The sequence below is a fragment of the Coregonus clupeaformis genome, unplaced genomic scaffold (assembly GCF_020615455.1).
Source record: "Coregonus clupeaformis isolate EN_2021a unplaced genomic scaffold, ASM2061545v1 scaf0782, whole genome shotgun sequence".
In the NCBI taxonomy this organism is placed as follows: domain Eukaryota; kingdom Metazoa; phylum Chordata; class Actinopteri; order Salmoniformes; family Salmonidae; genus Coregonus; species Coregonus clupeaformis.
The window spans coordinates 208,078-225,000 of record NW_025534237.1 but is presented as its reverse complement, the minus strand read 5'-3'; the positions used below and the strand labels follow the sequence as shown (position 1 = coordinate 225,000).

The window sequence follows — 16,923 nt, the reverse complement described above, 5'->3', positions numbered from 1 at the left end:
TGACATTACATTACACTTTTCACTGGCTGTCCCTCAGGTTGTGGCAGGAGGACACATATTTGGCTGCCAAAATTGCACACTTTGGCTTTTCACCCAATAAATATTTGATTTTTTCTTCCTCTTTTATAGTTTCAAATTCTTTGTACTGAATGATAATTTTGGGAAAGAAAGATTCTCTTAGGTCTGAGTATTTGTCACAGTGTAATAGGAAATGCAGCTCTGTCTCTACCTCTCCTAGGGGCAGAGTGAGCACAGCCTGTCCTCTCTGGGCAGCCAGGTTTGCCTGTGACGACCGGTCTCTATAGCCAGACTGTGCTCACTGAGTCTGTACCTAGTCAGTGTTTTTCTCAGTTTTCTATCAGTCACAGTGGTCAGATAGTCTGCCACCATGTACTGTCTGTTTAGAGCCAAATAGCATTTAAGTTTACTTTGATTTTTTGTGGTGTCTTTCCAATAGGTGATATATTTTTCTTTTTGCTTTGTGATGATTTGTTTGGGCCAGATTTTCTGAGTGCTGTCCTGAGGCTCTATGAGGTTGGTTTTGGTTAGTGAACTGAGCCTCAGAACCAGCTGGCTGAGGGGACTCTTCTCTTGTTTCATCTCTTGACATAGTAGAGCTGTGTGATGGAATGTTTTGGGGTCACTTGTTTTTAGATGGTTGTAAAATTTGATGGCTCTTTTTTCTATTCGAATAAGGAGTGGGTATTGGCCCAATTCTGCTCTACATGCGTTATTTTGAGTTTTTCTTTGCACTTGCAATACAGTCTTGCAAAACTCTGCATGCAGTATTTCGATTGGATGTTTGTCCCATTTGGTAAATTCAGTATTAGAGAGCGGACCCCATACTTCGCTGCCATATAGAGCAATTGGTTCTATAACTGACTGGAAAATTTTGAGCCAGATTCTAATTGGAATTTCGATTTTAATATTCCTTTTAATGGCATAGAATGCTCTTCTTGCTTTGTCTCTCAGCTCATTCACAGCCATGTGAAAGCTACCTGTGTTGCTGATATTTAGTCCTAGATATGTGTAATTTTTGGTGTGTTCTAATAGAACTGTGTCCAAATAGAATTTATATTTGTCATCCTGATTTCCGGACCTTTTTTGGAATATCATTATATTTGTTTATTTTTTATTAACGGTCAGGGCCCAGGTCTGACAGAATCTGTGATCTAGATGCTGCTGTAACCCCTCCTTAGTGGGAGACAGTAGCACCAGGTCATCTGCGTACAGCAGACACTTGATTTCAGTGTTGTGTAGGGGGAGACCAGGTGCTGCCGATTCTTGTAATGTTTTTGCCAATTCGTTAATGTAGATGTTAAATAGTCTGGTCTATTAAATAGTCTGGTCTAGCCCTGTTTCACTCCACGTCCCTGAGAGAAGAAGACTGTTTGCTTGTTGCCGATTTTAATCGCACATTTGTTTTTAGTGTACATTGATTTAAAAACATAATATGTTTTCCCTCCAATACCACTTTCTATTAGTTTGTAAAAAAAGACCTTCGTGCCAAATTGAATCAAATGCTTTCTTGAAGTCTACAAAACACGAGTACAGACCCAGTGTTCGACAGAGCTTCAGGAGCTGTACTCCATTTTTGTACTCCATAATTTTTTACAAATCCAATCTGGCTTCTGCTTAGGATGTTGTGTTCATCAAGGAAATTATGTAGTCTGCTGTTTATGATACTGCAGAGAATTTCCCCCAAGTTGCTGTTAATGCAAATTCCTCTGTAATTATCTGGGTCAAATTTGTCTCAATTTTTATAAATTGGTGTGATCAATCCTTGGTTCCAAATATCGGGGAAAATACCTGCAGTTAGGATAATGTTGAAGAGTTTTAGTATAGCCACTTTGAATTTGTGGTCTGTATATTTGATCATTTCATTTAAAATACCATCAGCACCACAGGCCTTTTTGGGTTGGAGAGTGCAAAGTTTTTCCTATAATTATTGTTCTGTAATTGGGGTATCCACAGGATTCTGATAGTCTTTGACTGCTGATTCAAGGATTTGTAATGTTTCTTGTATATCTTGTTGTTCTGGGCTCTTTGTTATATTGCAGTAGAGGTTTGCAAAGTGATTTCTCCACATATCCCCATTTTGGATAGCCAATTCCTCATTATGAGGTTTGTTTAATTTATTCAAATTCTCCCAGAAGTGGTTTGATTCTATGGATTCCTCAATTACATCCAGCTGATTTCTAATGTGCTGTTCTTTTTTTGTTCTTAGGGTGTGTTTGTGTTGCTTCAGTGTTTCCCCATATTGAAGGCGTATATTTTTGTTGTTTGGGACTCTGCGTTTTTGATTAGATATATTTCTCAATGACTTTCTTAGATTTTTGCAATCATTATCAAACCATTTTTCGTTATCTATTCTTTTTGGTTTGCTCTTATGTTTCTTAAGATTAGCCAAGGAGGCTAATTTGTCAAATATAAAGTTTATGTTCCAAACGGCCAAATGTACACCTTCATTGCTGAAGGAGAATGTTAATGCTAAAAAGTTGTGCAGGAGAGATTGTATTTTTTGGCTACTAATTGCTTTTTGGTAGTGATGCTTCATGGTTGGGTTCTGCTCTTTTCAGATACACTGTGATTTTACTGTGGTCTGAGAGAGGTGTTAGTGGGCTGACTGTGAAGGCTCTGAGAGACTCTGGGTTGAGGTCTATGATGAAGTAGTCTACAGTACTGCTGCCAAGGGATGAGCTGTAGGTGTACCTACCAAAAGAGTCCCCTCTTAGCCTACCATTGACTATGTACAGACCCAGTGTTCGACAGAGCTTCAGGAGCTGTACTCCATTTTTGTTTTTCACTTTGTCATAGTTGTTTCTGGGGGGGGGGGTATGTGGGAAGGGAAAGGTTGTTACTTCCCGGTAGGTGTTTGTCCCCATGACTGTTAATAGTGTCTAGTTCTTCTGCTGTTCTAGCATTCAGGTCTCCACAGACCAGCACATTGCCTTGGGCCTGAAAGTGACTAATCTTCCCCTCTAGAATGGAGAAACTCTCTTCATTGAAGTAGGGTGACTCTGAGGGGGGACTGTATGTGGCACAGAGGAAGACGTTTTTATCTGTTAAGATAGCCTCCTTGTTGATTTTTAGCCAGATAAAGAATTCTCCTGTTTTAAACAATTCGATTGAATTAGTTAGTTCAGATTTATACCATATTAGCATTCCCCCTGAGTCTCTGCCTTGTGTGATTCCTTTTAATTTGGTGGATGGTACGATTATCTCCCTATAACCTAGTGGACAGCCAGTGGAAACATCACCTCTGCACCATGTTTCCTGTAGTACTACAAAATCAACATCATCAATTTTTTAAGGAAGTCTGGGTTTCTGCTCTTTAGCCCAAAAGCAGAGTACTTCAATCCTTGTAAATTCCAACATGCAACGTAAAAAGACTTCATAACTGTTTTTTCTTTACCTTCAAAATGAGATAAACACTCACAATCCAACAAGAACTATTAAAATAGGATTTTTCAATTAAGGTAAACTCTTATTATGCAAATGTGAGTTGTTTATCATTTAAGATAGTATTTGTGTCATGCCACTTGGGTGGATGTAGTGTGAGGATGGTGGAGTTCTTGTGCTCATCTTACCATGACCCTTGGCCTATCACATGTGAGCATAGTAGATTCAGCATTTCTTTGATGTCACTCATTTCATTGGTGGGAGCTGGGCCAGTTGCTCCTCTCACAGCTTGTGCATAGCTCTGTCTGCCGGGCTGTGGCTCCTCCAGGTGTGGGTCTGTGGTGGGGGGAGGGGGGTGTTAGGCCTTGTCTGGGTGGGTCTGAAGCTGGGCTGGGGTGGTCTGTGCTGCGCTGGATGTGGTGGGCATTGAGGTTGGTGGTGCTGTGGCCGTGGCTGTGGGGTCCAGGGTGCTGGTCCGGGGTGTTGTCTCTGTGATCTCGGGGGGGTGGAGATTGCTCCGCTGTTCCTGGGTGGAGAGGTCGGGATGCGGTTTAAAGCGACGTCCTTGAGAGTCTTAGCAAGGATGGGGACTGTCTCCCTGTACAGGTGAACATGGTCATAGAGACAGTCCAGATCGAGGGTGGGATGGTGGGCCAGGTGTACATTGGGTCGCAGGGCACAGTCCCGGGAGAGGCTGGCGTTTATTCTTTGGATTGTGGCAGGGTGGAAGTCCTTCCTCTGTAGAAGGGTTGACACCACGATCCTTGAGTTGGGGAAGATTGCTGATCATCAATCACTCCCCGTAGTGAAGTCGCCACCCTCTCCTGCTGAGCACGCAGGTCGTTGCTTCCGGTGTGTATGATTATGTGGCTTGGCGACCCGAGCTGGGCTTTATCAAGCAGCGCCATGGCATACCTTTCTCGTTTTGTGTCTAGGGAAAAGTTTATTCTCCTGAACAAACTTCCCATTTGAGTCCATCAACAGGACAATCTCAGCCAGTGTTTCTTCTGGACTGGAGGGGGTAGAGTTGGGGCTGGTAGGTGTTGGAGCTGGGGTGTGGCTGGTCTGTGCCGGTGCCGCTGTCAGTGGGAGGCTGTTCTGGGGGCTGGGGGGGGAGCCATGCAGCTGGCAGGGCTGGGGAGGCCTGGCTGGTTGATGTGGGCTCCTCTGCTGTGTGAGGGCAGGTCATAGAGTGGTGATCTAGCTGCTCCTGCAGCCTGTCCTCTGTTCTCTTTCTCTCCTGCAGCTCCTCTCTTAGTGTGGTCAGCTCGTTATTACTGCTCTGCCTGTCTTTTTGGAGCTCTCTCACCTCCTTTGTTAGATCAGCCAGTTCTCTCTTGAGTCCGTCTCTCTCTTGCTGAACTTCTTTCAGCTGTGTTGCAAGGCTGCTGTCCTGCTCTGTCCGCACCTTGGTTAGGAGCTCCTCTAAGGTGTGGATGTCTGGTTGCTGTTTGCTCACACTCTCCCTGAGCAGGACCACCTCTCCCTCCAGTTTGGTGAACTGATCCCTCATGGCAACCATGGTGGTGAGGAGGGCCTGAGCCTGCTCTGCACTGAGGGGGTCGCTCTCCTCCTGGGGCGTGTCCTCCACTATGGTGGGAAGAGAGGTGCTGGATGTGCCTTTTTGGGTGGGGATAGTTGGGGTGAGGGTGGTGCTGGTGCTGGTGGAGTTTGACTTGTTGGAGGGCATGTCACTGGTGGTGTCCTTCTCTCTCTATGCTCTCTCCTTAATGGTCTGAAAGTCTGTTTCAAACAGCCTAAGGTTACCTTGCACCATGACAGTCCCAGTCTTGTAGAGGTTGATCGTTATCATGGTGCTGTCAGGGTCGTCTGTGTCTTTGACTTTCAGCTTCCACCCATTACAGATTCCCTCTTTCTTTATGGGTAGTGAGAGCAGACTGCTGAGCGCCATGCATTTGGCTGGTCAGTGAGAAAGATGAGATTACTCACATCACCGTTTTTGTAGAGGTCTGTGAAAAGGGTTTCTGGCCTCCCCTTTAGTAGATTCTGTTTAAAAGCTTTCCTCATTGTGTCATTTTTAGCCTCTGGAGGGTAGAGAATGGACTCAGCGCTGAGTGGGAGTGGGGACATGGTGCCTGTGGGCTCTGCTACTGCTGCTGCTCTGTTCTGCTGCACCATTGACTCTCTGTCTCTCTCTCTGTCTCGCTCTCTCTCTCTTGTTCTCTGTCTCTCTGTCTCTCTCTGTCTCTCTCTCTCTCTCTCTCTCTGTCTCTCTGTCTCTCTGTCTCTCTGTCTCTCTCTCTCTCTCTCTCTCTCTCTCTCTCTCTCTCTCTCTCTCTCTCTCTCTCTCTCTCTCTTGTTCTCTGTCTCTCTGTCTCTCTCTGTCTCTCTCTCTCTCTCTCTCTCTCTCTCGTCTCTCTGTCTCTCTGTCTCTCTCTGTCTCTCTGTCTCTCTCTGTCTCTCTGTCTCTATCTCTCTATCTCTCTGTCTCTCTGTCTCTCTGTCTCTCTGTCTCTCTGTCTCTGTCTCTCTGTCTCTCTCCCTCTCTCTCTCTCTGTCTCTTTCTGTCTCTCTCTCTGTCTCTCTGTCTGTCTCTCTCTCTCTCTCTCTCTCTCTCTCTCTCTCTCTGTCTCTCTGTCTCTCTGTCTCTCTCTCTGTCTCTCTGTCTCTCTCTCGCTGTCTCTCTCTGTCTCTGTCTCTGTCTCTCTATCTCTCTGTCTCTCTGTCTGTCTGTCTCTGTCTGTCTCTGTCTGTCTCTCTCTCTCTCTCTCTGTCTCTCTCTCTTTCTCTCTCTGTCTATCTCTATGTCGCTCTGTCTCTGTCACTCTGTCTGTCTGTCTGTCTGTCTGTCTGTCTGTCTCTCTCTCTCTCTCTCTCTCTCTCTCTCTCTCTCTCTCTCTCTCTCTCTCTCTCTCTCTCTCTCTCTCTCTGTCTCTGTCTCTGTCTCGCTTTCTCTGTCTCTGTCTCTCTGTCTCTCTCTGTCTCTGTCTCTCTGTCTCTCTCTCTTTCTCTGTCTGTCTGCCTGTCTCTCTCTCTCTCTCTCTCTCAGCCTTAGCATCATTGTCGGATATCACTGAATATGAACACAATTACAGGAAATAGTTAGTAGTTGATTCCTGTGAAGGTGAGGACAGCGATAGAGGTCCTAATGCACCGATCAGGATTCATTGTCTGTCCCTACTCTCTCTCTCTCTCTCTCTCTCTCTCTCTCTCTCTCTCTCTCTCTCTCTCTCTCTCTCTCTCTCTCTCTCCCCACTTCTCTCACTCTCTCTCCCCCCACTTCTCTCTCCCCCCCTCTCTCTCTCTCTCTCTCTCTCTGTCTCTCTCTCTGTCTCTCTCTCTCTCTCTCTCTCTCTCTATCTCTCTCTCTCTCTCTCTCTCTCTCTCTCTCTCTCCCTCCTCTCTCTCTCTCTCTATTCCCTCTCTCTCTCTACTCCCTCTCTCTCTCTCTCTCTCTCTCGGTGGTCTTTGTGGGAAGCGGAGATGAAGTGAAGACAAATAATTATATGGAATAATCCATTAGAGAGGAGAGAGGAGAGGAAGGAGAGGCAGCGGGGCTAAATTAGTTAGCGATTTGCAGAGCATGAATTAATGAACAAGGCCCTCTCGCCACGGCTCCTCTCACAGCCAGCTGATTTCCATAATGACCACCTCCCAAGCTTTGAGGCTGCCGTTTGCGTCAGTTGTGTGGTTTTTCCGTTATGAAGGTTTACATTAGCTTAATGAGGACTGTTCAAGGGCAAAACAGTCAGCAGAATTGAGAGAGAGAGAGAGAGAGAGAGAGAGAGAGAGAGAGAGAGAGAGAGAGAGAGAGAGAGAGAAGAGAGAGAGAAGAGAGAAGAGAGAGAGAGAGAGAGAGAGAGAGAGAGAGAGAGAGAGAGAGAGAGAGAGAGAGAGAGAGAGAGAGAGAGAAGAGAGTACAGTCATTACATTACATACTAGGCCATTTGAATAAAACACACTTCACACTTCACAGGTTTCTGTTTGGCAGGATGACAGAGAACCGCGTTGCCAGATATGTAATTAAACCAATAAGATTTAACCAGTAAGAGACGTGTACGGTCATAAAGAGAGTGATGATTATATGAAACAGGATGCATTAGTTTAATAAGACATGGTTCATAATGGTAGAACTGAACTAGTGGGACGACTGGATAGATGATACATGAGAGGCTAATTGGAACTGTTTTGATTAGGCATATGTTTAATTTAATCAATTGGTTTGCTTTATGGACAAATGAAAAACCATGCCAGTTACTGGTCGGCTTGTTCAGTTGTAATTGTGGTGGTACATAATTTGATTGGTTCCTCTAAGGGATTGAATGGAGTTGAATATCTAGTGTACACAAAGAAATAGGTTTTAAAACATCCTGCTGTTTTCTGAATTCTGTCATTCTGTCACATATGAATCATTAGAGTACGTTTGTGAATGTACTCTTCTAGCTATATTCTCTGTTTGAACACTTGATCCAATGTTAAGATGAAAGATCAGAAGACAGTTAATCCACTTTGTCCACAATAAGCCTTTTCCTTTCAACTTCATTCAGACCTCACCTCTCTTCACTTCTGCTGACAGTCAGGACGCTTCACTTGGTGGAGTTCATCAGCCCAAGGGAAGGAGGGATGGAAGAGGAGCCAATAAGAAAGAGGATGATGGAAAGAAAAAAGAGAAAAAAAATAAAACAATGACCTTGGATGAAGAGATCTGGGGAGGAGAGAGGGAGAGGGAGAGGAGATGAGGGGAGAGAGGGAGAGGATAGGAGGAGAGGAGAGAGGAGAGGAGGAGGGGAGGAGAGGAGAGAGGTAGAGGAGGAGGGGAGAAAGGGAGGGGAGAGGAGAGAGGGAGAGGAGAGGAGAGGATAAAGGGAGAGGAGAGGAGAGGAGAGGAGAGGAGAGGAGAGGAGAGGAGGAGAGGAGAGGAGAGGAGAGATGAGAGAGGGAGAGGAGAGAAGGAGAGGAGAGGAGAGAGGGAGAGGAGAGAAGGAGAGGAGAGGAGAGAAGGAGAGGAGAGAGGGAGAGGAGAGAAGGATAGGAGAGAGGGAGAGGAGAGAAGGAGAGGAGAGAAGGAGAGGAGAAGAGAGTAGAGAGGGAGAGGATAGAAGGAGAGGAGAGAAGAGAGGGAGAGGAGAGAAGGAGAGGATGAGAGAGAGGAAGAGGAGAGAAGGAGAGGAGAGAAGGAGAGGAGAGAAGAGAGGGAGAGGAGAGAAGGAGAGGAGAGAAGGAGAGGATGAGAGAGAGGAAGAGGAGAGAAGGAGAGGAGAGAAGGAGAGGAGAGAAGAGAGGGAGAGGAGAGAAGGAGAGGAGAGAAGGAGAGGATGAGAGAGAGGGAGAGGAGATAAGGAGAGGAGAGAAGGAGAAGGAGAGGGGGGAGAGGAGAGGGGGGAGAGGAGAGGAGAGGGGGGAGAGGATGGGGGGAGAGGATGGAGGAGAGGGTGGAGGGAGAGGGTGGAGGGAAAGGATGAGGGAGAGGAGGGAGAGATGGATAAAACAGTAACTCAATAGAGGATCAGTCACATTGAAGGAGGGGAGGAGGGAGGGGAGGAGAGGGAGGGGGATCTATACAGCATCCCGCTGATGCTGCAGTAGGGAGCGGGGGGGCCCTAAGGGGCCACAGGAGAAGAAGTAGAGTTAGACGCCCTGCGTTTGACGAGCGCTGAGCAACACCTGACACTGACAGACTGCTAATTACATCTAGTACTGATATAGAGGGATGATTTTAGAAACGGGAGAGGAAATGAAAAGAGAGATAGAGAAAGGGAGGAGGGAGTGAGAGATGGACGAGAGAGAGAGAGAGAGAGAGAGAGAGAGAGAGAGAGAGAGAGAGAGAGAGAGAGAGAGAGGAGAGAGAGAGAGAGAGAGAGGGAGAGAGAGAGAGAGAGAGAGAGAGAGAGGGAGAGAGAGAGAGAGAGAGAGAGAGAGAGAGAGAGAGAGAGAGAGAGAGAGAGAGAGAGGGATTTTCTCTTTGAAACACATTGAATGTGACACTAGCCTGTTTGCCCTGCCAAGATTGGAGGCTGGGATGGAGAGGGGAAGAGGGAGGAGAGAACAGGAGGGGAAGGAGCAAAGATGCTTTGCCAGCTAGGTGGAGTAAAATGTGATGGTGTGTGTGCGTGAGTGTGTAGGGTAAATCTAATTCAACCCCATCAGACTCAGGTGAAGGTGAGACAGCCTGTAGTTTAAGTGGTGACCACAGTTCAGACAGAGCACAGTGAACTCTACCGCCCAGAAGCGCTTTAATTTTTCTTCAAAATAGTTTTTAGGAAATAATGTAAATGTAATTCAGAGTACTGTAGGGCATCTAAGAGCCTTCAGTTGGAGTAGTGACATGAAAAACTGGCGGAGCATCATAGCCCACAGCCTGCCTTGTAAACTAGTCTTCAAACTCCCATCACTAGAACAGCAGGAAAACAGCACACCAGAAACATGACTACTTCTGGATTATCCAGAACCATGTTGTTCTGTTATTGTTTTAATGGTCTCATTAATATTCTACTGCAGAACGGTGTCTCTCCTCTCCTCTCTACACAAACTGCTGCTCAAACAGAAAACAGGAAGACGTTTTTTCCCTCCCAACCTTCGAAAGTTGACATTAGCATTTAGCTGCTTGGAATGAAGTTGAATGCACCTTTAGCTAAAAAGCTAATGTTAATTCGGTCTTCATTGTGAGTCGTAAAGAAAGTCATCAAAGCAACAACAAAAAAAGGCCATCCTCTCTCAAACAGTGATTTACATGGAGAGGAAATAAGACTCACAGAGCTGTTATTGTGCTGCCAGGGTCTCACTGCTTAATCTGTGATGTCTTTACTCAATCTGATCTGTAGAGGAGGTAAAACAATCTGATCTGTAGAGGAGGTCAAACAATCTGATCTGAAGAGGAGGTAAAACAATCTGATCTGTAGAGGAGGTCAAACAATCTGATCTGTAGAGGAGGTCAAACAATCTGATCTGTAGAGGAGGTCAAACAATCTGATCTGTAGAGGAGGTAAAACAATCTGATCTGTAGAGGTCAAACAATCTGATCTGTAGAGGAGGTCAAACAATCTGATCTGTAGAGGAGGTCAAACAATCTGATCTGTAGAGGAGGTCAAACAATCTGATCTGTAGAGGAGGTAAAACAATCTGATCTGTAGAGGAGGTCAAACAATCTGATCTGAAGAGGAGGTCAAACAATCTGATCTGTAGAGGAGGTCAAACAATCTGATCTGTAGAGGAGGTCAAACAATCTGATCTGTAGAGGAGGTCAAACAATCTGATCTGTAGAGGAGGTCAAACAATCTGATCTGTAGAGGAGGTAAAACAATCTGATCTGTAGAGGTCAAACAATCTGACCTGTAGAGGAGGTCAAACAATCTGATCTGTAGAGGAGGTCAAACAATCTGATCTGTAGAGGAGGTCAAACAATCTGATCTGTAGAGGAGGTCAAACAATCTGATCTGTAGAGGAGGTCAAACAATCTGATCTGTAGAGGTCAAACAATCTGATCTGTAGAGGAGGTAAAGCAATCTGATCTGTAGAGGAGGTCAAGCAATCTGATCTGTAGAGGAGGTCAAACAATCTGATCTGTAGAGGAGGTCAAACAATCTGATCTGTAGAGGAGGTCAAACAATCTGATCTGTAGAGGAGATCAAACAATCTGATCTGTAGAGGAGGTCAAACAATCTGATCTGTAGAGGAGGTCAAACAATCTGATCTGTAGAGGAGGTCAAACAATCTGATCTGTAGAGGAGGTCAAACAACCCTACTCAATCTGCCATAGAGACAGAGGGGTGGAAGAGACACTTAAACTAATTAAAGAAACAGACCAGCTGTTGGCTTTCTATACCAACTGGCAGAGATCGCAGGCGTCTGTCTGTGAGGAGAAAGACAAGAGAAGGAGAAAGTGTGTGATTTAAACTTGGCCATGACATAGTTATCAATGTCAGTTGTGCAGGAGAACAGACACTTGTGTACAGTACACAGTATTACAGCATACTCAGGGGATAGTGTGTGTTTCCATCTGTGTGTCTTAACAGCAGTGGTGCCACACTGAAAAGGTTGGCTATTCAGCAGTGGGTTTTGTTTCTTGTGTTTGTCAGTTGTAGTTTAGTTGTGGACACAGCCAATTACAATCTTCCTCTAATTTGCATGTTCTGAAGAATAAATATCACCATCACACTCTTTCTTTTGTTTTTACACAGGAGAGCCAATCACAACTGTACATGCATTCTCATGACTTCTCTACTGTTTTTTCTTTGTTTGTCCCCAGATGACTGTGGTTCCCTGAGCACCCAGACAGTCAGAGAGCCAGTCAGAGAGCCAGTCAGAGACGGCTATGAGAGGCTGTCGTTCTCGGGGCAGAAGCTTCCTCCAGGGTTCCCCGGCCCCTTTATCTTCCCTGAGGGGCTGTCGTCAATAGAGACACTTCTCACTAACATCCAGGTGGGGCTCTACTCACTGTTTTCCACTGAATAATCCCATAGGGTATATTGGTGACAATGTTTTGCTGAACATGTTTTGATATCCAGCACCTACTTAAAGACATTGGATGTGCGTAGGCTATGCATTTTCTTTCTCCACTCACAGTTTGTCATCACACATCTGGATGTGTAACTCCACTTCAACTCATCTCTCTAACTGTGTCTCTGGGCTCCACTTCAACTCATCTCTCTAACTGTGTCTCTGGGCTCCACTTCAACTCATCTCTCTAACTGTGTCTCTGGGCTCCACTTCAACTCATCTCTCTAACTGTGTCTCTGGGCTCCACTTCAACTCATCTCTCTAACTGTGTCTCTGGGCTCCACTTCAACTCATCTCTCTAACTGTGTCTCTGGGCTCCACTTCAACTCATCTCTCTAACTGTGTCTCTGGGCTCCACTTCAACTCATCTCTCTAACTGTGTCTCTGGGCTCCACTTCAACTCAGCTCTCTAACTGTGTCTCTGGGGGATCACCAATCATTGTTTAAACCTCAAAACACCCAACTCTACCTCCAGCATATTTATTTTGAATATTATTTTTTAAATGTCCCGTAAGACTTCTAACATTGAGATGGGAGATATGAGATGTAGAGACTACACACAACAGTGATGTATGGATTTAGATAAGATATGTAGAGACTACACACTACAGTGATGTATGGATTTAGATATGAGATGTAGAGACTGCACACTACAGTGATGTATGGATTTAGATATGAGATGTAGAGACTACACACTACAGTGATGTATGGATTTAGATATGAGATGTAGAGACTACACACTACAATGATGTATGGATTTAGTGTAACAACCTCTTGATGTGTGTCTTACTCTGTGCCCTCCAAGCAGGGCTTGCTGAAGGTTGCCATAGACAACACGCGTGCTCAGGACAAGCAGGTGCAGACGGAGAAGTCAGCGCTGAAGATGGAACTGTTCAGAGAGAGGGAGCTAAGAGAGAAACTGGAGAGACAGCTCACCATGGAGCAGAAAAACAGAGGTAGGTTAACACTACATTACACACAACACACTGCACATCATACTACACATCTCTGTTTCCTGAAAACAAGCACCGCAATTCCTCACAATCCTCAAATGTTCTGTCTATTTCAGTGCCTCAAATGTTCTGTCAATTTCAGTGCCTCAAATGTTCTGTCTATTTCAGTGCCTCAAATGTTCTGTCTATTTCAGTGCCTCAAATGTTCTGTCAATTTCAGTGCCTCAAATGTTCTGTCAATTTCAGTGCCTCAAATGTTCTGTCTATTTCAGTGCCTCAATTGTTCTGTTTATTTCAGTGCCTCAAATGTTCTGTCTATTTCAGTGCCTCAAATGTTCTGTCTATTTCAGTGCTGATGCAGAAGCGTCTGAAGAAGGAGAAGAAGACAAAGAGGAAACTTCAGGAGGCTCTGGAGTTTGAGTCTAAACTGAGAGACCATGCAGAGCAGACACTGCAGAAGACTGTAGCATCAGACAGAGCCCTCTGTGGTAAGCATTTAGGCTACATGACCTTTTACATTCTGATTTCATTCACATTCACTTCAGTTTTACATTTAATTGACATTTTACTCTTTATTCACTCTTAATTAATGGTGCAGTTTTATGTTGTCATTTATGTTCATTTATGAAAATGGATGTAGTGCATCTATTACCCTTTTACTTCTCATTTAGTAGTAATCAAGTGTGATAATTAATGACTAAACTCCCGCCTCTCCGTCATCATTACCCTCCAATCAGACTCACTGACCCAGGAAGTAGACAACGGTAACCAAGGTAACGGCAGGACTGATGCAGAGGCAACGATACAAGGTAAGACAGCTTCTGAATGGCTCATCCATCCTTATCCTAGTTGCCTAAATGTCTGGGTGTTTACGTTGAGTTAAACTAACTCTGTTGGTTTATGTAGCAGAAATCAAGTTGATAAACAGTTTTTAGTAGTTAAGTGGGTGTTTGAGTGTATGACTCTATTCTAATCTGTTATGAAGGTGTTTGAGTGTATGACTCTATTACACACTTAGTACTATAAATGCATTTTCACCAGCTCTGTGTGGAGTCCCAAACTAGGGCCTAAGTGATGACCATTTCAGATGCTCTCATTGCTCTGTATATCAGAATGACAGTACACCCCATCTACCCCCTCTCTACCCCACAGACCCCATCCACTTCCTCTCTCTCCTGATACAGAGTCCCCCCACAGACCCCATCTACCCCCTCTCTCCCCCACAGACCCCATCCACTTCCTCTCTCTCCTGATACAGAGTCCCCCCACAGACCCCATCTACCCCCTCTCTCCCCCACAGACCCCATCCACTTCCTCTCTCTCCTGATACAGAGTCCCCCCACAGACCCCATCTACCCCTCTCTCCCCCACAGACCCCATCCACTTCCTCTCTCTCCTGATACAGAGTCCCCACACAGACCCCATCTACCCCCTCTCTCTCCTGCTGCAGAGTCCCCGACAGGGACTGGCTCCCTCTTTGTTAGCAGATCAAACATCTAAACCGTTAAAAGGGAAATTTAATTTAATGTCAGTGAAGCAAAAAAAAAGAGCAAGGCCCCGTAATTAATGGCTGTCTTAATTGTCCTCCTGTTGTATTTGCATAGACATCATTTGCATAATTTACATGCAGTAATACATCTTTCCAAAGAGTGTTTTAAACAGACAACAGACAATAGGCCCTAGAAGACAAAACAGAACAATACTCTTATGTATCTTAGTTTGCTATCTTTGCTGATCATCTTCATTTACTATCTTTGTTTATCATCTTAGTTGACTATCTTTGTTTACCATCTTTGTTTTTCACCTGTTGTTTCTCAGATGGAAGACTCTTCCTGAAAACCACAGTGATGTATTAAAGACAGCATGAAGAGACTCTTCCTGAAAACCACAGTGATGTATTGAAGACAACATGGAGAGACTCTTCCTGAAAACCACAGTGATGTATTGAAGACACCATGGAGAGAAGAGAAGATCGATTCGAGCACCATTGGAGAGATTCCAGGGACTTGCAGCAGCAACATTATGGACGTTTCAGTACTCCACACTGCCATAAAAGACTGACAATACACAACAAAGAACAAATCATCCAAGCATTGTCATAACAGTGGTACATGCAATACCAATGTATTTCACAGCAACACATTCACAACAAAGTGTAACTGAGTGAGAGATTTTTATACTTTATTTAAACCAGCCCAAATACTCAGAGAAGGACAAATCCACATCCGATTTTTGACTTATTGTCCGTATTCCTGTCTCAAATTTTATAAGATTTAAATGTTTTAAAGCATAATGTCATGAAGGTCAGTAATCTAGAGGTTAATTTATTATGTTATTTCTGTACATAAATTGATACAATGTTTCATTACGATATTAGTTTTTGTTGTTTATTCTAGTAATGGAAAATTACAGTTAGTCCTTTGCCATTGATGTATATCAGATGAAAGGTAAAGGATTCCTGACCTATGGTATTGTATGTGTACATAAAGTAAACATATTGTATTGTGTATTGTATGCAGTAGATCAGCTAGATGGAAAAAAAAGAATACAAACATTCTCATTTGTCCCAGTCTTATGTCTTCTAATGATCAACCCATCAGTCCCTCAATACATTTGAATGAGAACAACCACGTGTGTCAGTTTATTGGTCCTGAGAATGACAAGCCAAGGACAGGTGACCTATCACTGGCAGCGTAAGGGGGTTTTAATGGTTTCTTCAGATGAAGAATACAGAAATGCATTGAATGCAACACTCAGATGAAAGCAGTGCCATTATTGTTCACTTTAATGCCATTCTACCATCCCCTCTGAAAGCACAGAGCTTTATTCTGCATGAGGTGGGATTGGTATGCCATTGATTTGTGCCTGGTTTCTAAAAACTAGCACGTAGATGATATCAACAGAGTGAGAGAGAAAGAAAGAAAGAAAGAGATGGGGAGAGAGAGAGAGAGAGAGAGAGAGAGAGAGAGAGAGAGAGAGAGAGAGAGAGAGAGAACGAGAGAGAGAGAGAGAGAGAGAGAGAACGAGAGAGAGAGAGAACGAGAGAGAGAGAGAGAACGAGAGAGAGATGGAAAGCGAAAAATTTCACCGGTAACAAGTAGTGAAACATGTTGACACAGCATTATCACACCCCTCATCATCTCCTTCTGGCAGGTTTCCTTTCTGGAGTAAAAACACTGGCCAATGTAACAGGCCAGGGCATATGAATGAATGACATTATTCAAACCTCTATTGTGGAAAAAAATGTCTCTAAGCAATAGCACTTTCCACATTCAGAACGAGGTTAAAGTCTCAATCAACCCTGGATAAAGATAAATGTTTAATAGGAGAAAGAGAATGAGAGGAGTGTTATTATGTTGGACTTGGGCTCAGTGATATCCAACCCTTTCATAAAGGGTTTCTATTGAAATATATCATTGTACTGTACTGCAGCCCATCCTATTCACTCAATGACACATTTGGAGATGTCTTGGTAATAAACTGTCCACTTTCATACATCTATTTCTCAATTCAAGTTTCTCAGTACAAAGCTCAGAATATATCTATTAAATCTGCTTTACCACACTGACAGCTCTCATTCAATTCAATTAATTTAAATTCAATATATCTTTATTGTCCCGAAGGAGCATAGAAACAGCAAAACAACCCCAGGAACAAACACAAGTATCAGACTTCAGTCATACTTCCTGCTCCTGTTCAGCCAATCACCAATCAGCACCAGTCGTTTACAGTTGTTTACCCTGTAGCTACCGTCATTACCTCTTTAACAAGGCCCAGGTGCAGGGCCCGCAGTGTGTGTGTGTATTTAGGGGAAAGGATCTGACGTCTCCGTCCAGGCAGGCCCTCCTAACAGCTGGATCCACTCATCGTCCCTCCTATACCCCTCGGAGCATCACCCACACATACTCACACACTCACACACAGGGAGGGAGGAAGAGAGGGAGAGAGAGAGAGGGATGGAGAGACTGGAAAGAGAGAGAGAGACAGACAGACCGAGACATTAGCCACGTTTATACCTGGTTCTAACATGCGCCCTTTGTCCTGATCTTGTACTCATTCTGATTGTGCCCACATTTTCAGACAGGTGTAGACGATTAAAAGACACATTGTG

At 44.3% G+C, this 16,923-nt stretch overlaps 1 protein-coding gene across 1 annotated transcript in view; it reads left to right on the top strand.

Annotated features, from left to right (window-relative positions):
- The window catches only part of LOC123485660 (dachshund homolog 1-like), a gene marked incomplete at its 5' end in the record, with an annotated part of 17,956 nt that extends 2,588 nt beyond the window's left edge, over nucleotides 1-15,368 (top strand). The window contains 5 exons of the mRNA XM_045216737.1: nucleotides 11,609-11,781; nucleotides 12,665-12,815; nucleotides 13,163-13,300; nucleotides 13,550-13,621; nucleotides 14,631-15,368. Coding sequence (XP_045072672.1) covers nucleotides 11,609-11,781; nucleotides 12,665-12,815; nucleotides 13,163-13,300; nucleotides 13,550-13,621; nucleotides 14,631-14,668 — 572 coding nt within the window. The remainder of the gene's footprint in view (nucleotides 1-11,608; nucleotides 11,782-12,664; nucleotides 12,816-13,162; nucleotides 13,301-13,549; nucleotides 13,622-14,630) is intronic.
- Nucleotides 15,369-16,923: the final 1,555 nt, after the last annotated feature.